The 23,684-nt window shown below is 51.2% G+C and overlaps 1 protein-coding gene and 3 long non-coding RNA genes across 5 annotated transcripts; 1 reads left to right on the top strand and 3 right to left on the bottom strand.

Moving 5' to 3' along the window:
• Window positions 1–8: 8 nt before the first annotated feature.
• Window positions 9–23,612, bottom strand: DAP3 (death associated protein 3). 2 transcript variants are annotated; one of them, XM_054651182.2, is made up of 14 exons: window positions 23,527–23,612; window positions 22,603–22,665; window positions 22,206–22,251; window positions 15,120–15,233; window positions 9,767–9,868; window positions 7,611–7,719; window positions 6,975–7,067; window positions 5,718–5,848; window positions 5,461–5,541; window positions 3,402–3,560; window positions 2,095–2,154; window positions 996–1,085; window positions 218–335; window positions 9–119 (listed from the first exon to the last, which is right to left on the bottom strand). In XM_054651182.2, the coding sequence occupies exons 3-14, from the start codon at window positions 22,245–22,247 to the stop codon at window positions 34–36; spliced, it is 1,185 nt and encodes a 394-aa protein (XP_054507157.2). In that variant the 5' UTR covers window positions 22,248–22,251; window positions 22,603–22,665; window positions 23,527–23,612; the 3' UTR covers window positions 9–33. The 2 variants fall into 2 exon arrangements, with proteins under 2 accessions (XP_054507157.2, XP_077047989.1); XM_077191874.1 differs by lacking the exon at window positions 15,120–15,233.
• Window positions 113–3,883, top strand: LOC143696193 (uncharacterized). Its single transcript, XR_013185650.1, has 3 exons — window positions 113–248; window positions 3,068–3,658; window positions 3,863–3,883. It is a non-coding gene; the product is annotated as an uncharacterized LOC143696193 (long non-coding RNA).
• On the bottom strand, window positions 16,001–19,586 carry LOC143696195 (uncharacterized). Its single transcript, XR_013185652.1, has 2 exons — window positions 19,001–19,586; window positions 16,001–18,960 (listed from the first exon to the last, which is right to left on the bottom strand). It is a non-coding gene; the product is annotated as an uncharacterized LOC143696195 (long non-coding RNA).
• LOC143696194 (uncharacterized) lies at window positions 19,588–20,716 on the bottom strand. Its single transcript, XR_013185651.1, has 3 exons — window positions 20,324–20,716; window positions 20,224–20,281; window positions 19,588–20,179 (listed from the first exon to the last, which is right to left on the bottom strand). It is a non-coding gene; the product is annotated as an uncharacterized LOC143696194 (long non-coding RNA).
• Window positions 23,613–23,684: the final 72 nt, after the last annotated feature.

The raw sequence follows: 23,684 nt of genomic DNA, 5'->3' as shown, positions 1-23,684 counted from the left end.
ACACGGACAGCGGGGAACGGAGCCTTTATTGCGCTATAGGGGTCCCGCCAGCCGGTCCAGCTGCCGCGGGTTGGAGCCGCTGAGGAACTGCAGCTCCGCTTTGCCGTCCTCCGTGTGCGCTGCGAGAGAGAAAAACAGAGAAAACCAGAGCTGGAGGGGCTGCGGGAGGGCTGGAGGGAGGGAACGGCTCCGGTCTTGCCCCTCTCCCAGCACTGACCTTTCTCGTGCTGCAGCCACCTCCGCTCCAGGTAGTAGCCGTAGCAGCTCTCGAACTCCCTCGGGCTGTAGTTGGGGACCGGGATGGGCACAAAGGGGTCCAAGGCATCGAAACCCTCCTGGGAAGGGAGCTCAGGCAGGGTCAGTGCTGGGGGCTGGCTGGGGACACGGCCCAGAGGCCTTGGGAGCTCAGTCATGGAATACCCAGAGTTGGAAGGGACCCACAGGGATCACCCAGTGCAGCTCCTGGCCCTGGGACACCCCAGCGATCCCAGCCTGTGCCTGGGAGTGGTGTCCAAGTGCTCCTGGAGCTCTGGCAGCCCTGGGGCTGTGCCCATTCCCTCTGGGGGGAAAACCTTCCCCCTGCCCTGACACAGCTCCAGGGGTTCTCTTGGGTCCTGTGCTGGTCACAGAATCAGAGCTGCAGGTCCCTGATCTCCTTTCAGGCTCCTCTTTTCCAGCTGCACTGAAATGCCCTCAGATGCTCCTCATCCTGCAGACCCTCCCTGGGACACTCTCCTGCAGCTTCAGCCCTTTCACAGACCGGGATGCCCAAACTGCCCCAGGGCAGAGCAGGGACAGTCCCTGCCTTGTCCCTGTGCCTGGCACACCCCAGGACATTTTTGACTGCCCTGGCACTCAGGGCACTGCTAAGGGTGTATGTGATCCACAGAGAGCCTGAGCAGTGCCCCCTTGAACAGAACCAGGTCACCAAACAATTTTTTTGTTTGTTTCCCAATGTGAAGAGGGGAAAAAGCCCAAAAGAGGCCGTGACTGACCTTTCCCAGCAACTCCTGGGGAGTGTAGGCTGAGCTGGGCTTGAAGAGCGAGCCCGTCTGGCTGAGGGTGGTCACAATGGCACCTCCACTCTGGAAAGCAGATCAGAAATAAAAATGCTGTCAGCATCAAACCCAGTGCTGGTTTAGGATCAACCCCTGAGGCATCTTTTGATTGCAGGATGGAGCTGCAGGAGCAAGTCCAGAGGAGGTTCCATGGTGGAGCCCCTCTGGAGCCAGGCTGGGAGAGCTGGGGGTGCTCACCTGGAGAAGGAAAAGCTCCAGGGAGAGCTCAGAGCCCCTGCAGGGCCTAAAGGGGCTCCAGGAGAGCTGGGAACAAGGGGGGACGGTTTCACAGTAACAGGGCAGGGCTGGATGGGATATGGGGCAGGAATTCCTGGCTGGGAGGGTGGGCAGGCCTGGCACAGGTGCCCGGAGCAGCTGGGGCTGCCCTGGATCCCTGGCAGTGCCCAAGGCCAGGCTGGATGGGGCTGGAGCAGCCTGGGACAGTGGGAGGTGTCCCTGCCATGGCAGGGGTGGCACTGGGTGGGCTTTAGGATCCCATTCTGGGACCTGGATTCTTCAAAAATTCTGCAAATTAACTTTTTATAATGCTCCAGACCACACTAATCCAGGGTGCTCCGTGTGAGCACAGAGAAAATAAATATACAGCTCATGTTCCCAGGGCTGGCATTAAAACTTTTCTTACCTGTGATGGGTTTTCTATGCCAACAAGTGAAATACTTTAAAATGGACTTTCCTATACACCTTTAAATCTGCAGCCTACTGGTTCTAGCTCCAAGGGGGTGGAAAAAGCAGCAGGAGGAGTTGACCTCCTACAGCAAAATGTTCAGAAAGCAGAAGTTCTCACTAGCTCCAGGAATTGATAACCCAAAGGGCTGTGAGACACCTCCAGCTCAGGGCACCCCAGCCAGGGGAATCAGGAAATGCTGCTCAGGTTCCAGCTGTCCCCATCTCCTCAGGGGTGACACAAACACTGGTGAGACACTGCTGCTCTCCCTCAGCACTGCTGCACCTGTGCCTTTGGGCTTGTGGCAGATTTCATTGCTGGGCTCTCACTGTGGCAGAGCCTGGAACTCACCCAGTCGTTCCTCAGCATCTTCCGCAGGTTGTGCACGAGCGTCAGCTCCTCTGGAGCGACCTGGTGGAGATGATCTGCGTCACCATTTCATTGCCAGCAGCTTCTGTCAGACACAAATTCCCCTCCCCTGACTCCAGCTAGGCTGGCAGGATCATTTCTATCCTTCAGGCACCTTTTATTCTCTGCTTTCCCTGGGCCCTGCAGCATCGAGCCTGAGTCACGCTGCCCTGAGCAACAGCCAGGCCCTGCCCCTCCAACAACACCCACCTGCACTTCTGCCTCAGGGAGAGAAGGAAAAACTCAGGAAAAACTGCCTGAAGCACAATATGAACCTCTCAGGCCCCTCCAAAGCCTGAACATTTGCAGGGATTGACACAGAACTAAAATTGAAGCAGCCTCCCTGCTCCTCCCTGCAGCAGGAATCAGGGCTGTGCCAGGGCAGAGCTCTGGGGAAATGATGCCTTAGGATTTTAGCTTTTATAATTTTTATATATTATATTATATTATGTTATATTATATTACATTACATTATATTACATTGTATTATATTACATTATATTATTTTGAAATTTTATAATTTTTATATATTTGTAATCCTGCAGTTCTTACTGTCTAACTCTGAACTCCACATACAATGCTAGCTACAGCTTTCCCATTTTGGGCAGACACAAGAATTCCTCTCCAGGCCTGGCAATCAAGGACACCTCCCTGCCTCAAGCCTTGAGAAATGTAAAAGAAAAGGGAGCTGGGGGGAGCAAACTTGGGGTAAATGCCTTCATTACCTGAAGCTGTAATTGGAAGATTAACCTCCAATATGCAAATGGACCAAACTTATAAAAGTGTGAAAACCTGGGATGTGTTGTCCATTTTGTGTGCAGCCCCTAGAGCTTTGTCTGCCCAAAATGTACCTGAAGACCCATCAATAAATGGAACTGCTTTTATCCCCTTAATTTTGTCTGGCCTCTGTTTTTAGGTAGCCCAAAAAGGCACCTGTGGAAGAGGTTTTATAGTGACTTGTGAGACAGAGAAAAGTTTGAGGAGAGGATCCATGTTTACCCCTGAAAGAATTTTCTACCAAGGCTGTTGACACAGAAACCAAGAAAGAAAGAAGGAGCAATAAGAGAAACCTGAAACTATGAGCACTTTGTCTTTCCTGACCAACGAGTGAAGTGTAAACTTCTGCATTTTGCAAGAATGTACAAAAACCATGCATGCTAGAATAAAGCCAGGTCTGAAGCCTTCTGCAAATGGAGGGGGTTGCTTGGCACTGTGAGCATCTCCAGCCCAGCAGGCCCATCCTCACCCACCGGGCTCTTGTCCTCCTTGCTCAGCGTGGTCCGGCCCCAGAGCGCGTTGACGCCGTCCACGGCCACCAGGAGCCGGAAGGAGCCGCGGGGGCTCTGCAGCTTCAGCTCCCTCAGCAGCACCCCCACGGCATCGCTGGCACTCCTGACCCGAGCCAGGCCCTGCAGGGAGCACAGGGCACAGCTCAGCCTCTGCCCTGGGCTGTGCTCTGTGTGCCTCCTGCCAGACGTGGGGCAGGGAGCTGCTGCTCGTTGTTAGAGTTAACACTGCTACAACCAGGTGGGGCAGTTATCTGCTGCTCATTGTTAAAATTAACACTGCTAAAACCAGGTGGGGCAGGGAGCTGCTGCTCATTGTAAAATTAACACTGCTAAAACCAGGTGGGGCAGTTATCTGCTGCTCATTGTTAAAATTAACACTGCTAAAACCAAGTGGGGCAGGTAGCTGCTGCTCATTGTTAAAGTTAACACTGCTAAAACCAGGTGGGGCAGTTATCTGCTGTTCATTGTTAAAATTAACACTGCTAAAACCAAGTGGGGCAGTTAGATGCTGTTCATTGTTAAAGTTAACACTGTCAAAACCAAGCAGGGCAGTTATCTGCTGCTCATTGTTAAAATTAACATTGTTTAACACTGCTAAAACCAAGTGGGGCAGTTATCTGCTGTTAGTTAAAATTAACACTGCTAAAACCAGGTGGGGCAGTTATCAGCTGCTCATTGTTAAAGTTAACACTGCTAAAACCAAGTGGGGCAGGGAGCTGCTGCTCATTGTTAAAGTTAACACTGCTAAAACCAAGTGGGGCAGGGAGCTGCTGCTCATTGTTAAAGTTAACACTGTCAAAACCAGGGGGGGCAGTTATCTGCTGCTCATTGTTAAAGTTAACACTGCTACAACCAGGTGGGGCAATTATCTGCTGTTCATTGTTAAAGTTAACACTGCTAAAACCAAGTGGGGCAGTTATCTGCTGTTCATTGTTAAAGTTAACACTGCTAAAACCAAGTGGGGCAGTTATCAGCTGTTCATAGTTAAAGTTAACACTGCTAAAACCAGGTGGGGCAGTTATCTGCTGTTCATTGTTAAAATTAACACTGTTTAACACTGTCAAAACCAGGTGGAGCAGTTCTGTTCACTGGGCAGTTCTCTTTATCTCTTCCACAATCAATCCTCCCTCCAGGAGGTATCTGCTGTTAATGAGCCATTAATCATTAATTATCTTCTGTCCATGGCCAGTGAGTGTCCCTGCAGGGCTGATCCAATCCCATCATCCCATGGGGAGATGCTCCGCCCAGGGGAGGAGCCAAGCATTCCTACCTGGATCCAATCTGAGCTTTGGGACAGCCCAGCAGCCTTTGCCCAGTGCATTGCCAGAGGAGCAGCTTCTGCTGCCCTGCATGGCCAGAGGGAGCCCAGGCCCATCTGCAGCAGCCCTGGAGCTGCAGAGGAAAACTCCCCCCTTGTGCAGGATCCCTGCTCCAGCAGAGCCACAGCTGGCACTGCAGGAGGGCTGAGCCCCCATGGGATGGGGCTGTGCCACCCCCTGACACACAGGGGGCAGGGCCTGGGCTGGCTCTGGCAGTGGGGTTTTTGGGTTTTTTTGTACTATTGCATTTGTATTTTTATTTTTCCTAATAAAGAACTGTCATTCCTGCTCCCACATCTTTGCCTGAGAGCCCCTTAATTTCAAAATTATAACAATTCAGAGGGAGGGGGTTTACATTTTCCATTTCAGGGGAGGCTCCTGCCTTCCTGAGCAGACAGACACCTGTCTTGTCAAACCAAGACAGTTTCTTGCTAGGGAGTGACTTTTGGGCAGCCCTTCCAGAGGAAGACAAACTGACAGTCAACAGCCTCTTCCAAGAGCAGTTTGAGCATCAAAACATGGGAATTTCTAATTCTAACTTGGTCTTCTATCCAAATTCTCTGTACAATTTTCTTTACAGATCCACCACATCATCACCTTTTGTGGACAGGGAGACCCCTCCTATTTCCCAGGACTCCCATCCATCTCTAAGATCCTGAGGAGCAATCTGCCCCACAGACACAGCAGTGGCTGCTCCTTACCTGCTCCACCACTTCCCTCAAAGGTCTGCCCTCCTCTGTGCTTTCTCTTTTGCCCCAAATGTATTTTCTTTGTGTTTTTATCTGTGGGAAGGAAACAATGATGAGATTGGGGATGGTAGGAGGCAAAGCAAGGCTGGATTGCAGAATCTGGGAGAAGCATCCACCAGCACCAGCCGTCCCCACAGAGGGACCCAAAGTGCTTTTCCTGCAGCAGCTGAAGAGCAGCAGGGGCAGGGGTGGGGTTTGCAGCCACCAACCTCTTCCAGGAAACGTTCATTGGAGGTTTTGAAGTTCTTGAGCCAGACAGAAGCCTGCAGAGGCTGATCCAGCCTGTCTTTGTTGTAGGAAGAGTGAAAAAGCTCCTTGCAGTTCTTCACCCAGAGATGAGCTGTCAGCAAAATAAAACTGTTGGTTTGAATATATATATATATATATTTTTTTTTTTTTAGTCAAAATAATGGTATGAGGTGGGGATGGTAGGGGTGTTTGTGTTGCTTGTCCTTATTCTGCAGCTCTGGTAAGGAAAGTCACAGAATCATGGAATGGGTTGGGTTGGGTTGGGTTGGGTTGGGAGGGACCTTCAAGATCAACCAACCCAACCCATTCCATGATCCTGTGGGACACCTTCCAGTGACCCAGGGTGCTCCAAGCCCCACCCAAACTGGCCTTGGAGGGATCCAGGGGCGGCCACAGCTTCTCAGGGCCTCCCCATCCTCACAGGGAGGAATTTCATCCCAACATCCCATCCATCCCTGCCCTCTGGCAGTGGGAGGAGGCCATTCCCCCTTGTCCTGTCCCTCCAGTCCCTTGTAAATATTCTCTCTCCATTTTTCTTGCAGTCCCATTAGGCCCTGGAAGGCCACAATCAGGTAAACCCAGAGCCTTTTCTTCTCCAGGCTGAACAATCCAAATTTCTCCTTCTGAACTGAACAATCCCAATTCTTTCCTCAGAGCAGAGCTGCTCCCCTGATCCCTCTGATCATCTGGGTGCCTCCTCTGGATTCATCTCAACAGGTTCATGGCTTTGGGACCCCAGAGGTGGATGCAGCTCCATCCTTCCTGCAGAACTGTCCCTCAGGAGCAGAGGAGGCCACACAGACCCCAAAATCTCTTTCCATGCTCGTTAACAATGGAGAAAACCAGACTGGCCCCAAGGATGTGTGAGCAGGTGAAAATAACTAATTATGCTCTACTTTATTTGGGGTTTTTGTGTTTTATGGACCTTTTCCAGTATGGAAAAACAAGGAGAGATTGTGGTGGGATATCCCACAGCTCCCAAACAATCCCTTCCCATGCTTGGTAACAATGGAGGAAACCAAACTGGACCAAAGGACATATGAGAAGGTGAAAATACCTAATTATGCTCTACTTTATTTGGGGGGTTTTGTGCTTTATATCTTGTGTTTTATGAGCCTTTTCCACTATGGAAAAACAAGGACAGGTTGTGGAGGGATATCCTAGAGCTCCTGAAGCAGCTTTTTTGGTGTGTGGTACCAGAGCCCTGGGTTTCTCACCATCTGGGATGTGCAGCACCAGCCAGCCCTGCCTGGAGCAGTAGTGAACCACGTGGCACAGGGTCATGGTCTTCCCCGTTCCTCTCTCACCATCTCCAGCAAGCACTGTCAAGGAAAGGCTCTGAAAAACCACCTCAGTTTGTACTTGACTGTGATTCCTCCAGAAAGGGCACAAAGGGAGCCCAGAGCTCGTCAAAGCAGGGATGGAATTTCACCCAGAGAGCTCCTGCTGCCTGTCCCACCCCACTGAGCAGAGCTGAGGAGCCCCTGCCCTGTGTGCTGACCCTGGCTGTGCCAGGAGTTAAAACAGAGACATCCAAGCTCTGAGCTCCCTGAAGGGCCCAGAGCCCCTGCACTGAGCACAGACCACATGCATGCATAAAAAGCAGGAATGCTGTAATAAAACCAGGTTTGGAGCCTTCTGAAAATGGGGTGTGCTGCTTTGCATTGTCTCTGTCCCAACTACAACACAGCCATGGAAAATATTTCTGTAATTCATTTGGTGCTTGGATGGTAGAGATGAAAAACACCGGAATGAAAATCTCCTGCTCCTGGAGACCAGCCCAGCCCACAACCACCCTCTCCCTGCAGGAATTCCTTGTGTTTCTCTCCATTCCAGCTGCAGCTGAAGGATACAGATCACGTATCTGACAGCAGGGTGGGCCAAGTTGGAGCCCTTCAGGTACGCCAGGATCTCCAGCGCCGGCCTCCGCACCATCACCCGCGCCTCGTTGAAGGTCTGGATCTGAGGAGGGACAGCTGTGAGCAAAGTGCCACAGCTGTCCCCAGCCCTGCTCCAAACCTGCCTGCAGGCCCCCAGCACCCCCAGCTATGGGTTTCTGCAGGTCAGCATTGAAGGCACCTGAGATGGTGGCTCGTGGTCAGACTCAGGTGTTTATTATTATTATTATTATTATTATTATTATTATTATTATTACTATTATTACTATTATTACTATTATTATTATTATTAATCTGTGTTACAGCCTCACAGCCATGAGTTCTGCAGCCTTTCATGAGCAAGGCACAAAAATTGTTCACTATCTCTTCTTACAAAGTCTTTTAAGACTAAACTTTCCAATTAAGAAATGATACCTAGGTTATTTTCCTTTTGACCCAATAACTGATCCCTCCAAGCCCCCAATGCAGACTTTAACATCACCCAAACCTATGAAGAAGAAGGTAAAGAAGAACAACTTTGCTCTAAAACTTCTATTTTGCTTCATATTTCTTTCTCTATTCTAAAACCCAAACTTTATGTTTTCTACTTAGTGATATTGCACGCTTCTAACCAACTACACACCTGTAATTTTAGTATTATTAATTAATTTTTGAAGCCTTCCCCACAGCCTCAGGTCAATTGTAGTGTTCTCTTGTGGGTCTGTGCCAATTAAGAAATGACACCCAGATTATTTCCCTTTTAACCCCATAACTGATCCCTTCAACTTGCACTGAGGACTTTTCTGTCCAATTACAAAACATCACCCAAACCCATGAAGAAAAAGGAAGAAGGTAAAGAAGAACAACCTCTGCTCTAAAACTTCCATCTTGCTTCATATTTCTTTCTATATTCTAAAACCCCGAACTTTAAGTTTTCTACTTTGTGATATTACACAAAGTAATACCACAAAGTAAACTTCTAACCAACTACACACCTGCAATTTTAGTATTATTAATCAGTTTTTGAAGCCTTCTCCACAGCCTCAGGTCAATTGTAGTGTTCTCTTGTGGGCTGTGCCTTTAAGCACAGAAAGTTTGAAATTCTCAGCATCCAGGGCTCCAACACCCAGCTCTGCCCAGCAGCACCCACAGGGTTGGTCAAGCAGCATTTGAGAGTTGGTCAAGTGCTGCTTCCCCTCAGGGAAAGGATTTTCTTGTCCTTCCTGTGCCCAAAAAGAGTTTTCTGGGTCCCCTGTTCCCACAAGTGGGGTGTGGGAGCCTGGCCTGGCCATGGATTTGCACAGGTGAGGAATCTGTCCCTGACCCAGGCAGGGCAGGGCCTGCACAGCTCCATCCCCCTCACCCACAGATCAGGAGACACAATTGTGCTGTTGCAGATAGAAACTTATTTCATGAGACAGCCTGGTTGACACAGAAATACAGCCCTGTGGAAGAGTTTTACAGCAACTTCTGTGAGCCAGACAGAAGTTTGAGGAGAGGATCCATGTTTGCCCCTGAAAGAATTTTCTACCAAGGTTGTTGACATAGAAACCAAGAAAGAAAGAAGGAGAAATAAGAGAAACCTGCAATTATTCCAAGGAGCACTTTGTCTTTCCTGACCAATGAGTAGAGTGTAAACTTATGAGCTTTGTAAGGATGTATAAAAAGCATGCATGCTAGAATAAAACCAGGTTTGAAGCCTTCTGCAAATGGAGAGTGCTGCTTTGTAGAAAATATTTCTGTAATTCATTTTGTGCTTGGATGTTCCAGATGAAAACCACTGGAACAAAAGTTGCCTGAGGTGGAACCCTCAAATCTTCTGCTCTGGGTGGTTGACTCAGAAAAAAAGGGAGATTTTAGAAGCTGAAAATCTATATAATGGCAAGGGATAACTGCACTCTGCTCTCTCCCATCCCAACAGGAAAACACCACAGTCACCAATGGATCTGCTTCTTCCCACACAGAATCAGGGAATCAGGCTGGATGGGAGAGCCTTAAACTCATCCCAGCCATGGGCAGGGACAGCTCCCACTACCCCAGCTTGTTCCAAAGCCCCTTCAGCCCGGCCTTGGGCACTTCCAGGGCTGCAGGGACAGCCCCAGGGCTCTGTGCATCCCTCCAAGCTGGAATACCTGCTGCTGGAAACGATGGGGCAGCCCATGGGGGAACACAGCCTTCACCTCCTGCAGGGGGATGCTGTACAGGCGGCCCTCGTGCTGATCCGAGTGCTTGGCCTGCAAGAGAAGAGGGCAATGGGGATCCTGGGAGAGAAAAGGGGAATTGGGATCCTGGAAAAGGGGAATTGGGATTCTGGGAGAGAAAAGGGGAATTGGGATCCTGGGAGAGAAAAGGGGAATTGGGATCCTGGAAAAGGGGAATTGGGACCATGGAAAAGGGGAATTGGGATTCTGGAAAAGGGGAATTGGGATCCTGGGAGAGAAAAGGGGAATTGGGATCCTGGGAGAGAAAAGGGCAATTGGGACCCTGGGAGAGCAAAGGGGAATTGGGACCTTGGGAAAGGGGAATTGGGATCCTGGGAGAGAAAAGGGGAATTGGGACCCTGGAAAAGGGCAATTGGGATCCTGGAAAAGGGGAATTGGGACCTTGGAAAAGGAGAATTGGGATCCTGGGAGAGAAAAGGGGAATTGGGACCCTGGGAGAGCAAAGGGGAATTGGGACCTTGGGAAAGGGGAATTGGGATCCTGGGAGAGAAAAGGGGAATTGGGACCCTGGAAAAGGGGAATTGGGATCCTGGAAAAGGGGAATTGGGACCCTGGGAAAGGGGAATTGGGACCCTGGAAAAGGGGAATTGGGATCCTGGAAAAGGGGAATTGGGATTCTGGGAGAGAAAAGGGGAACTGGGATTCTGGAAAAGGGGAATTGGGACCCTGGAAAAGGACAATGGGCATTCTGGGAGAGAAAAGGGGAATTGGCACCCTGGAAAAGGGGAATTGGCATTCTGGGAAAGGGGAATTGGGATTCTGGGAGAGAAAATGGCAATTGGCAGCTTGGAAAATGGCAATTGGGACCCTGGAAAAGGGCAACTGGGATCCTGGAAGAGAAAAGGGGAATTGGGACCCTGGAAGAGAAAATGGCAATTGGGACCCTGGAAAAGGGGAACTGGCACCCTGGGAAAGGGCAATTGGGATTCTGGAAGAGAAAAGGGCAATTGGGACCCTTGGAGACAAAATGGCAATTGGGATCCTGGAAAAGGACAACTGGGATCCTGGGAGAGAAAAGGGCAACTGGGACCCTGGAAAAGGGAAGTTGGCATTCTGGGAAAGGACAATTGGGATCCTGGGAGAGCAAAGGGGAATTGGCACCTGGTGATGCCTTCCCTGGGCACAGGAGCCTGGGAGGGTGGGCAGGGAGGCAATGCTCAATATTCTCTCACTGGGGGCACAGCAAGAGGAGGAATAACACCAAAGGAATAAAGCAGGAGCACAATAACACCAAAGGAATAAAGCAGGAACACAATAACACCAAAGGAATAAAGCAGGAGCTGTGGGGTCAGGACACTGCTGGAGATGCTTGGAAGAGGCTGAAGAGAGGAGACCCCACCTGGGGCACAGAGCAATGGGGGGATTCTCTGAACCCATGCACAAACTGGGCACTGAGCAATGGGGGGATTCTCTGAGCCCATGCACAACCTGGGGCACTGAGCAATGGGGGGATTCTCTGAGCCCATGCACAAACTGGGCACTGAGCAATGGGGGGATTCTCTGAGCCCATGCACAACCTGGGGCACTGAGCAATGGGGGGATTCTCTGAGCCCATGCACAAACTGGGCACTGAGCAATGGGGGGATTCTCTGAGCCCATGCACAACCTGGGGCACTGAGCAATGGGGGGATTCTCTGAGCCCATGCACAACCTGTGGTGTTTGGGGGGCACCATGGATTCACCTCCCCTTCCAGCAGCCCCCCCAAACCGTGGCAAGGCTGTGGCACCCTTCTGAGTCACCTGCTGCTCTCACACTCACTCTCTTCTGTGACAAAATGATGTTTTCTGCCTTGGGCTGCTGCCTCCCAGCAGTGATTCCCACTGTGCCATTTGGTTACTGGGGCTGGAGGCTTAAAAAATCCCAATTTCTTTTTTGGGGCAATAATTTCCAGTCCCTTGTGGTGACCCCAGTGATCAGGGCTATTCCTCCACTGCACCTGATGAATCCTGCTGCATTTATTTCCAGTGTTTCCCCTGCAGGTCTCACCATAATGACAGCAAGAAGCTGTTGTCCCTGGGATCTGATTTTTATTTTATTTATTTATTTATTATTTATTATTTTTATTATTTATTATTTTTATATTATTTTTATAATTTTTTATTTTTATATTATTTTTATTTCTTTTTCTTCTTTTTTTTTTTATCTGAGAATTTAATGCCTGCTTTTTCCCTTCATGATTCTCTTTTCCTGCCATGCAATACCTGCAAAGCCCTTACTTCTTTCCTCTTGCTCAAATCATCCTTTTTTGTGTCTTGTCTAATTAGGACAGTCAACAGAGACTACTCTGCAGCCCTTACTGTGTGACTTTTAGCAGTTTTGTGTTAATCTTTGAAGCTTAGATCTTGTCCTGCTCTGCTTTCTGCATTTTTTCCCATGGATTTAAAGTAAAAGCATCCTCCTCTTTATTCCTGTTATAGATAAAAACTGCCATGCACAACAACAAATACAACAATTCCCTTGTTCTCTTTATTTTACGTGCCAGCATTTTTTGTGTGCAGGTTTCTTCTGCCTGTTTGGCCAGGAATATTTTGGCTTTTCCCAGCTCCTGATGGACTCTCCATGGAGCACTGCTGGAAGCTCTGTTGCACATCCATGAATTTCCTGCTCCCAGGATTCTTGTTAAGTCTCCCTTCCCTTCTTCAGGACAGATTTGCAGCCTGTTCAGCACAGAATACCCCTCTGCTCCCACCTTCTGCCCCTTCCACTCAGCAGCCACCCCTGTCCCACCCTCCCTGGGGGACACAGGGCAGGCCAGGGTGTCCTGGACTCTGGGCTTGACCTTGGCACAGCTGCAGGATCTGAGGAACTCCTGATTCAAGGAATGATTTCTGGGAAGTTTGGTAACTTCAGCAAAAGCTGAGCTGCTGGAGCTGCCAAACTGGGGGGTTCAGTGGTCAGGAAATCCTTGCACCAGGGGTGAATGTTAAATCCTGGCTGTTCAAGAGGTGCCCTGCTGTAAGGAGGTGTCCCCTGAGGAGAAGTGTGAAAAACTCCTTTTTCCCAAGCTTATTTCAAACTGTGGCTTCCCTGGAGTTCTCCTGGACACAGCACCTGTGGTTCTCCACAAGAGCAGGACTCCAGAGGCCATTTTCATCCTCAGCTTCAGCCCTGCCTTGCTGCTTGACTCTGGGCAAATTCCTTCCCTCTCCTACACAATGTGGGTCATTTATCCTCCTGTTTCCTCCCTTGGAGCTGTGCTAATGGCAGGGTACACAAACTCTGCTGAAAAATGTGCTGTTCAGTGCCTTTCTTAGCCCCGTTTCAATGGGACTGTGTGGTGCAAGAGCGGAGTGCCCCGGGCAGGCCGAGGTGGCCAAAGGCAAAGCTCAGGCACGGGTCAGAATGGCAGAGGCGGTTGCCTGGCAACAGGAGGCAGGCGCAGGACAGCGGGGACAGCGGGGACAATGGGGACAATGGTGGCCATCTGGGCTGGGCTGTGCAATGCACGGGGTCACGTGCGAGACCATCTCCTGCCGCCGTTTCCATAGAGACCCCGGAGGAATCACAGAGGCTCCAATTACACAGCAGCAGCAAAGCACCTCAAAGGCTCCTTCCATTCATTTCCTGCCCTTCATTTTGTGCTCCAGACACACACAGAGGCCGAGGCTGCAATTGTGATGCTGCAGGGCTGTGCTCAGGTCATCTGGGGTGTGGTTTTTGTCCCCTTCACAGCCAGCTCAGGGAGGTTTGCCAGGGAAGAATAAGCCTGGAGTTGAAATTCATGGTGTCTGATGAGAAGCCTGTGCCAGCTCCTGCAATCTCATCCGGGCAGCTGTGGAGAAGGGATCAATCCCTGCTCCCAGGAGCTCTCAGGCTCCATCCACCCTGAGCAGGTGCCCTGCACAGCCACGGCCCATTCATGGAGCTGATCCCTGCTGTAGGTGTGTGTGTACACCTGGTGCAGGTGTGTGTACCCCTGGTGTAGGTGTGTGTACTCCCTGGTGTAGGTGTGTGCACCCCTGCTGTAGGTGTGTGTAACTCCCTGGTGTAGGTGTGTGTACCCCATGTGTAGGTGTGTGTACCCCCTGTACCCCTGGTGTAGGTGTGTGTACCCCTGGTGTAGGTGTGTGTACCCCCTGGTGTAGGTGTGTGTACCCCTAGTTTAGGTGTGTGCACCCCTGGTGTAGGTGTGTGTGTGTCCCTGGTGTAGGTGTGTGTACCCCATGTGTAGGTGTGTGTACCCCCTGTACCCCTGGTGTAGGTGTGTGTACCCCCTGGTGTAGGTGTGTGTACCCCCTGGTGTAGGTGTGTGCACCCCTCATGTAGGTGTGTGTGTACTCCCTGATGTAGGTGTGTGTAACTCCCTGGTGTAGGTGTGTGTGCACCCCTGGTGTAAGTGTGTGCACCCCTGGTTTAGGTGTGTGTACCCCCTGTACCCCCTGGTGTAAGTGTGTGTGCACCCCTGCTGTAGGTGTGTGTAACTCTCTGGTGTAGGTGTGTGTGACTCCCTTGTGTAGGTGTGTGTGCACCCCCTGGTGTAGGTGTGTGTGCACCCCTGGTGTAGGTGTGTGTGTACTCCCTGGTGTAGGTGTGTGTAACTCCCTTGTGTAGGTGTGTGTAACTCCCTGTACCCCAGCACAGTCCCAGGCAGCACTGCTGGCTGCCAGGATGGCCCTGGTGGCAGCCAGGGGACAGTGGTGGCAGGATGGCCCCAGGGGACAGTGCTGGCAGCCAGGATGGTGCTGGTGGTAGCCAGGGGACAGTGGTGGCAGGGCAGGGGACAGTGGTGGCAGGATGGTCCCAGGGGACAGTGCTGGCAGCCTGGGGACAGTGCTGGCAGCCTGGGGACCATGGTGGCAGGCAGGGGACAGTGCTGGCAGGCTGGGGATGGTGGTGGCACCCAGGATGGTCCCTGCTGGCACCCAGGGGACAGTGCTGGCATGCAGGATGGTCCCTAGGGGCACCCAGGGGACAGTGGTGGCACCCAGGGGACAGTTCTGGCAGGCAGGATGGTCCCTGCTGGCACCCAGGGGACAGTGCTGGCAGGATGGGGACAGTTCTGGCAGGCTGGGGACAGGGCTGGCAGGCTGGGGACAGTTCTGGCAGGCTGGGGACAGTTCTGGCAGGCTGGGGACAGTGCTGGCAGGATGGGGACAGTGCTGGCACCCAGAGGACAGTGCTGGCAGGCAGGATGGTCCCTGCTGGCAGGCTGGGGACAGTTCTGGCACCCAGGGGACAGTGGTGGCACCCAGGGGACAGTGCTGGCAGCCAGGATGGTCCCTGGTGGCACCCAGGGGACAGTGCTGTCAGGCTGTCACTCACCGGGTCGCTCTCGCTGGTGTGGAAAATCGCTCGGGGCCTTGCTGCTGGCACATCCTGGCTGGACACGGAGCTCAGGCCAGCCCTGGCCGTGTGCAGGGCACAGCCACGGCCCAGCTGAGGGACAGCAAGGGGAGAAAAGATTAAAGTGAATTTAGGTGTGTTGTGTTAGAAAGTTATGCTGCATTCATTTTCCTAAGGAGTGTGTTAGATATAGCTTTAGGTCATAACATAATGTTAAAATAGAAACTATGCTACAATGTTCAACATTATTCATTTTATGTTTACAATTATTTATGCTTATGTATTATGTTTACATAGCACATAAATATGTATTCTATTAAACATGTATTAATTTTCTTAAGTAGTGTGTTGAATATAGTTTTAGGTTACAATATAATGTTAAAATAGAAACTATGTAAATAATGTAAAATAGAAACTCAAGTAAGATACTTTTTTTAAAGAGAGGAATGAGGTACTCCCACCGAGATAGCAGCCACAGGACAGAGATTCTTTCAGAGAAAAAGAATTTATTCCTCCCTTATCAGAAGAAAATAACTTCTTCCTGTCTCACAGTGAGGATTCAGAGGAAGAAGTTGACACTGCCCAGACAGAATCCTGTGTTTGAATGGAATTTATGCATCATGTATGAGGTGTATGAATATGCAACAGGCTGTTGTTTTTAATGGTTAATCCTCTGTTAATGTGGGTCCTTTTTCAGGCTTATTTTGCCCAGAAAGAGGTACCCAGACTGTCTGTAACTCTTTGTGTTTATTGTCTCCTATTATCCTAATCCTAATTGTCCAAATTTTTATTACTCTAATTTTATTACTATTTTTATAGCCATTTTATTACTATTAAACTTTTAAATTTTTTTTTTAAAAATTGATTGGCGTTTTTCACAGAGGCAAAGAGACAACAAAGCTGTCAGCAGCCAGGGATTGCTGGGGAAAACCAGCCCAGGGCCTCTGCTCTGAGCCCTCTGTGATCCCAGCGAGGCACGAGCAACCCAGAGCTGAACTCTGATTGCAATTACAATGAAAACTCATCATTAGCATGGAAATTCAGCATGGAAATTCAGCATGGAAATTCAGCATGGCTGTAGAACCAGATTCCACATTTAGATACCTGCACTGAAACCATTCTCACCTGAGCCACTTCCACCTCACTGAGCCAAGCCCTGCACCTGAGGTTTACCCAAAATACAGAATTGAGTTTTTGACCCAATTTACACAAAATTCCTTAAGATCCCACATGCAGCCATTAAAGCCTCACTGCTGGGAAGTGCCCACACTGAGGAGAGGCAGCACCCTGAGAATTCAGCCTGTCCAACAATCCAAAATCACCTCAATTACCCAGGGATTAGTGCAGCTCTGCCCACTATTTGGTATTTATAATTACACTCCCCACGCTGATTTCCCTGCCTGTGTCCCTGCACCCAGACTCTGGCATTAGGATCCAGACGTGGCTGAGAAACCAAAGCAGCCAGCTAAGCTGATGAATTCATTTTTCCCCAGCCAGCCTGCCTGCAAAGCCCAGCCAAAACAGGCAAGGAAGCGAGCAGCGGCAGGACAAGCAGTTTATTATGTCGTGGCGAAAGAAAACACAAACATTTGTCAGTGATTTAGAAAGTGCATCCTCCAGCCAGGCTCTGGGAGAAGCTGAGAGCCCCTGAGCAGCACTGACAGGGCCATGGCAGCAGTTTCTGATTTTGTGTGTCTGGGTGAGAGCAGCAGAACGCAGAGCTCAGAGCCAGGGACAGCTGTGGCGTGACTCAGCCCTGCTGCCACCCCAGGGCTCCTCAGGGGCCACTGCAAAGCCACCAGGGCTCCAGGGAAAGTGGGGCCAGGCTCATTGCAGATGCCTCAATCAGCATTTGGGCACTTGGCCTCCCGTTAGGTGTGGGAACTCAGCACATCGCTCCCGATGTCCAGAGATGCCAGGAGAACCCTTGGGGGTCTCGGAAATCCTGGAATGTTGCCAGGAGTGTTGGGTGGCTTGATTTTGATCCATCCACAGAAGTGACAGCAGTTTGAGGACATGAGAATCACTTTAGAGTGAAGGGTGTAAAAGGGACACATTTAGAGGGTGAAATATAAACTTTAAGGTTTTTGGTACAGGGGGGTTATGGAGACAAGATGGAGGGATCAGGGCGTGTCTCGTCCTTCTTCTTTCTTCTTCTTGTCCTCCATCTCCTGTGGTGATGTTGGCACTTGGGGATTGGTTTATGGTGAAGGTGCACTTGCCAACATGGGTGAAAAGTATTGGGAAATAAAGGTAAATATTGTGTACGTAGATTTTAGTATAAAAAGACATGACCTCCCCGTGGGTGGGCAGAGTGCCCTTGGCTGCCTTGCAGGTCAGACCTCTGCTGGGCAGACAGAAAATTTTGTAGATAAGAAACAATCAACAATCTGAAGATGGAAAAGCTGAAGAGTCCAGACTCATCCTTTGAAACGCGGGCAGCCCCAGAACCACCCTGCCCGTGTGGGGCAGAGACAGACAGACAGACAGACAGACAGACAGACCCTCCCCTTAGGGAAGGGATGGAACCAGCCTGGAGCCTCTGGAACCAAGAGCTGCAGTGCCAATAGGGAGATCACTCCACACATCTTGTTCCCACATTGCCCTTTTCTTCCTCAAATGCAAATGATCCTTCAGGATCGCTTATTTTAGTTGAAAATCCACGGAGGTGACAGTTTACAGCCTTGAGCAGGGCACAAGATGCCAGTTTAATACATGAATAAATACAGAAGGCAATTCCTGTCACCTGATCATGTAGAAAATGTCAGCCCTGAGCCTGCAATCAGAATCCCTCTCATCTCCCTTGAACATCCTTGCACAGGGGGTCCAGAGAAGCTGTGGCTGCCCCTGGAAGCGTCCAAGGCCAGGCTGGATGGGTTTGGAGCATCCTGGAACCAGGAAAGTGTCCCAGCCCCGGGCAGGGGGTGGGACTGGATGTGGTGGGAGGCCCCTCTGGATCTCATTTTGTCCCCCTCAAGCCCCAGGTGAGCCTCTGAGGGCTCTGGGCTCTGCTCAGCTGCCAGGGGAGCTCCCTGCCCATCCTCTGCCAGGGGTACCACACAAACCCTCAGCCCTGGGCACTGCAGCGCTGAAGGAAAACGAAACAAGGATGAAATTCTTGCTCTGTGTGAAGGTTTTAGGGATGCCCAGGCACAGCCTTGAGCTGAATGATGCTTCATCAAACCAATATTAGCAATGTCACGTTTTGAAAAGCCCAAACTGAGCTCAGCAGGATGTGGAATCTCTGTGGGACACAAGGCAGCTCCTCATGAGTTCTCTGAAGGGAGAGGAACTCAGAATACAAGTCCAGTCCTCTGGTCTTGCAGCCAAACATTAAATTTCTATTTTTTTTTTCCATCAGCACAGCACATCCCAAGTGTAAATCACTCCTGCAATGACATTATTTTACTGCCATTTGCAGTCTTAGCACCACAGCTCCTTCCCAAAACCCCCTGGAACCTGGTGGTGCTTTGTGTGGAAAATGGATTTATAGAAAATTCTTAAAACTTGACAGAAGGTTCACATAGCCTGTATTTGTATGTAAACTTTCAGATAAGAAATGTTGATTTCGAAATGTTATGGAAGAGGATAAACATTGGTGAGAGAGAAACTAAACCAGAAATAAGTTTTAAAAGATGTTTTGCAAATAAGACTAAAAATACTTTGGAGAAATAGAACTATGAAAGATGCATTGTATTAAGACTCACGAGGGGTAATTTTGGATTATTAATTTTAAAGTGTTTACAACACAGTGTAGTTAAAGTTGATAAGCTAAAAGCCACTTATAGTGAACTGTAATTATGATTTAAATTAATTAAACCTCAATCTTTGTTTAATTTTTCTAAAAAATTTTTTTAAACTTCAATCTTTGTTTAATTTTTCTAAAAAATTAACCTTCAAACTTTGGACACTTTGGAACTTTGCCACTGTGGGCTGTGAGTGTGGAAGCAGCTCCCAAGCACCTGGAGAGGGGGAATTGCTCCTCTCTGAGGTGCTACAAAGTCAACACAGGCAGTGAGTACAGCCCTGCTCAGAGCTGTGCTGAGTTCCAGAGATGCACACTTGCATTTCACCAATCACTGTTTCCATTTACAAAAATCCACATTTTAAACTGCCTACAGATGGCTCAGGACACCCCAGCTGAAGCATTTTATACCCTGAGTTTATAAATTAATATCATATCCTGAGTTTAGAGGACCAAGGTGCTTGGTCCCTACTCCTGAACAAAAACTCAGCATCATCTCTGTGGTTTGGAATGCCAGGAGCATCCACAGAGCCCTGCACAACCACTCCCAGCACATCCCTGGGCTTTGGAACATCCACAGAGCCCAGCACAGCCACCCTCAGCCCATCCCTGGGCTTTGGAACATCCACAGAGCTCTGTACAACCATCCCCAGCACATCCCTGGGCTTTGGAACATCCACAGAGCTCTAAACAACCATTCCCAGCACATCCCTGGGCTTTGGAACACCAGGAGCATCCACAGAGCTCTGCACAACCATCCCCAGCACATCCCTGGGCTTTGGAACACCTGGAACATCCACAGAGCTCTGTACAACCATCCCCAGCACATCCCTGGGCTTTGGAATGCCAGGAAAATCCACAGAGCTCTGCACAACCACCCCCAGCACATCCCTGGGCTTTGGAACACCTGGAACATCCACAGAGCCCTGCACAACCATCCCCAGCCCATCCCTGGGCTTTGGAACATCCACAGAGCCCTGCACAGCCACTCCCAGCCCATCCCTGGGCTTTGGAACACCTGGAGCATCCACAGAGCCCTGCACAGCCACCCCCAGCCCATCCCTGGGCTTTGGAACACCAGGAGCATCCACAGAGCTCCCAGTGCGGCTCTGCACAGCCACCCCAGCCTCTCCAGCGCCGTTTCCCCGAACAGGGAGCGGATTTTGGGCTGAGTTTCCATCTGCCAAGGGACAGGAGCCGCCTCTCCGGGATCCCTGAAATGGCAGCGAAACCATCACGTGGTGCCCGAGATGAACCGGGAGCGCCGAGCCGGGAGGTGGAGCTGTTCCCGCACCTTCCGGGGATCCGGGGCTGGGGAATACCGGGCTGATCCCGCACCTTCCCGGGATCCGGGGCTGTTCCCGCACCTTCCCGGGATCCGGGGCTGTTCCCGCACCTTCCCGGGCTGTTCCCGCACCTTCCCGGGCTGTTCCCGCACCTTCCCGGGATCCCGGGCTCGGGAATGCCGGGCTGATCCCGCTTGTCCCACGGATCCCGGGCTCTTCCCTCATGTCCCACGGATCTCGGGCTGCTCCTGCATGATCCAAGGATCCGGGCTGGTCCCGCATCTTCCAGAGACCCCGGGCTGGTCCCGCATCTCCCGGGATCTGGGAATGCAGGGCTGTGCCCGGGATGTTCCCGCATCTCCCGGGGATCCTGGGCTCTGGGAATGCCGGGCTGTTCCCGATATCCCACGGATCCCGGGCTCAGGAATGCCAGGCTGTTCCCACGGATCCCAGGCTGGTCCCGCATCTCCCAGCGATCCCGGGCTGCTCCCAATGTCCCAGGGATCTCTGGGAATGCCGGGCTGCTCCCAATGTCCCCAGGAATGCCGGGCTGTTCCCGATATCCCAGGGACCCCGGGCTGTTCCCACATGTCCCAGGGATCCCGGGCTGTTCCCACATGTCCCAGGGATCCCGGGCTGTTCCCACATGTCCCAGGGATCCCGGGCTGTTCCCACATGTCCCAGGGATCCCGGGCTGTTCCCACATGTCCCAGGGATCCCGGGCTGTTCCCACATGTCCCAGGGATCCCGGGCTGTTCCCGGTGTCCCAGGGATCTCTGGGATCCCGGGCTGTTCCCGGTGTCCCAGGGATCTCTGGGATCCCGGGCTGTTCCCGGTGTCCCAGGGATCCCGGGCTGTCCCCACATGTCCCAGGGATCCCGGGCTGTTCCCGATGTCCCCAGGGATCCCGGGCTGTTCCCGGTGTCCCAGGGATCCCGGGCTGTTCCCGGTGTCCCAGGGATCCCGGGCTGTCCCCACACGTCCCAGGCATCCCAGGGATCCCGGGCTGTCCCCACACGTCCCAGGGATCCCGGGCTGTTCCCACATGTCCCAGGGATCCCAGGGATCCGGGGCTGTTCCCGATGTCCCAGGGATCTCTGGGATCCCGGGCTGTTCCCACACGTCCCAGGGATCCCGGGCTGTTCCCGATGTCCCCAGGGATCCGGGGCTGTTCCCGCATGTCCCAGGGATCCCGGGCTGTTCCCAATGTCCCCAGGGATCCCGGGCTGTTCCCGATGTCCCAGGGATCCCAGGGATCCGGGGCTGTTCCCTCAGCCTGCCCGGGAAGGGAAGCCCTGCACAGCCAGAGCTGCAGAAGGCAGAGCTGCAGCCACACGGCTGTGCTGGAGGGGAAAAGCCTGGGAAAGGCAAAAAGGCAGCAGCAAACCACACAGCTGGAACTCCTCTCCATCAGGAAAAAATTCCAGACCTGCTCCATGAGCTCCTGCTGCTGTTTAGGGTTTCAGGAGGCCCTTGGACGGCACAGGGATGCTGTGAGCTGGGGCAGAGTGCATCACTGTACCCACTCCAAGCACCGAGCCATTTCTGGCTCAGAAAATGAAACAAAAAAAATAAAATAAAAGGTTTTTCCCCCAGAAGGTGCTGGGCACAGCCCCAAGGCTGCCAGGGCTCCAGGGGCACTGGGAGCTCCCAGCACAGCAGGAATTGCTGGGGTGTCCAGGCAGGGCCATGATCCTTCCAGCTGGGAATATCCCAGAATTCTGTGATTTTTGGCAAAACTCTTCCCAGAGCATCTGTGCAGGGCTGGTGGGTTGTGCTCCTGGACATCCCAGCCATGCAGAGAGGAATAATCCCTATTTCCTGAGAGACACACGAATGGAAGGTGCAGGATCTCAGAGCTGGCTCCAGCCAGGCTCCCCTCCCCAGACTCCTCAGGGAAATGTGGGAATGCTGGACCTACTCTTTCCTCAGCCCACAATGGGAATTCACTCATTTCCTATGCTGAAAATTGTCATTCCAGGCCACAGGAAAGTCAAAATATTGGAAATAGCACCAGGCTCCTACAGGGCTTACCTTCAGAGAATGGCACACGAGTCCTTTCAGGCTTCTCAGCATCTTCCTGCAGGAACAGAAGTGGATATTTTAGTTTTTTTGTTATATTTCCAATTTTATTTTAAAATATATATTTATATTTAAGAAAAAAAAATCCCATGCCATTAAAATAAAAATAGTTTTAATTTTAAAAAATTAAAAATTTTAAAATTTTAAAATTGAATTTTAAAATTTTAAAGGAATAGTTTAACAGAAAATAAATAGTTTAATGGAAAGTAAAATCTTAATTTTTTTAAACTCCCTTTATCAGGGCCTTTTCCCCAGAACCTCCCAAGGAGAAAATGCTGATATTGCCTACCAAGGATGCTTTGAGAGTTCTTGGGTGCAGTAATTTGCATCCAAAGGGAGAATTAATTACCTGAATTGCTCAGGAGGAGCCGCTGCCTCGGTGGAATTGGTGAGCAAAACAAAGCTGGTTCACCTGCACAAAAGAACATTTGCACCTGTAACTGAAGGGAGCAGGAAAACAACCCCACAGGGCAGGGTGTGAACGCTCTAAATGAGAATTTTCATTCCTTCAGCTCAAATAAATGCAGGAAAACAACCCCCCAGTCCTGCTATTTCAGGAGCGAGTAAAGAGGGATTTTTGGACATTTTCCGTCCTTTGCTGGTGCACAGCAAGGAGAAATCCTACAGATCCCATTGATTTCATATTGCTTTTAGCTGCAAAGAAAGCAGGGATGGAAAATATTCTTTCCCAGTCACAGCCAGGAAAATTAAGGAGTCACAAAGCCTGAATTATATTAATACTTGACTTTTATTTTTTTTTAATTTGCTGCTGACTCCTTTTAAAACCCGGGGTTAATTTTGAGCATTCTCAGAGAATGCTGAAATTCTGACAGAATCCCTGAACGACCAGCGCAGCTTTGGGGCTCAGCCCCGGGGGAAGGGGACGGAAACCGCGGCCCTGAGCGCACCGGGCCCGGCTTAGAACAGCCCCGGTGCACCGGGAGCGCTCCGGGAGCACCAGGCGTGGATTTCCGTGGTTTTACCACCAAAAATTACAGACAATGCACCCCAAAAGTGCCTTTACAGCCACCAGAACGCCCCGTTTGTCCCAATTCAACAAAACCAACCCGCGGTCGCCGCGCATCGAGCGCGGCCCGGCCCCCCGGTGCCCCCCACGTGCTGCCCGCCGGGCTCCGTTCCCCATTCCCAGTCACACCGGGGGCCGGAGCGGCGCGGCCGTTCGGGCACGGCCCCGGGGGGAGCGGGAGGGCGCGGCCGAGCCCCCGAGGGAGCCTCGGTGTGACCGAAGGGACCGCGGTGTCCCCGCACTCACCGGGCCCGCCGGGGCCGCTCCCGCCGCGGTGACGGCGCCGCTACGGGAAGCGCTGAGGGACAAAAGAGGCGTGGTTACGAAGGGCGTTGTTATGTGGGCGTGGTCAGGGGTGTGGCCTCAGAGCCGGTGTTTTTGTGGGTGTTAATTGCTTTAATTGA

The sequence above is a fragment of the Agelaius phoeniceus genome, chromosome 31 (assembly GCF_051311805.1).
Source record: "Agelaius phoeniceus isolate bAgePho1 chromosome 31, bAgePho1.hap1, whole genome shotgun sequence".
NCBI lineage: Eukaryota > Metazoa > Chordata > Aves > Passeriformes > Icteridae > Agelaius > Agelaius phoeniceus.
The sequence above is the reverse complement of the archived record's forward strand: the minus strand, read 5'-3'. Positions and strand labels throughout refer to the sequence as shown.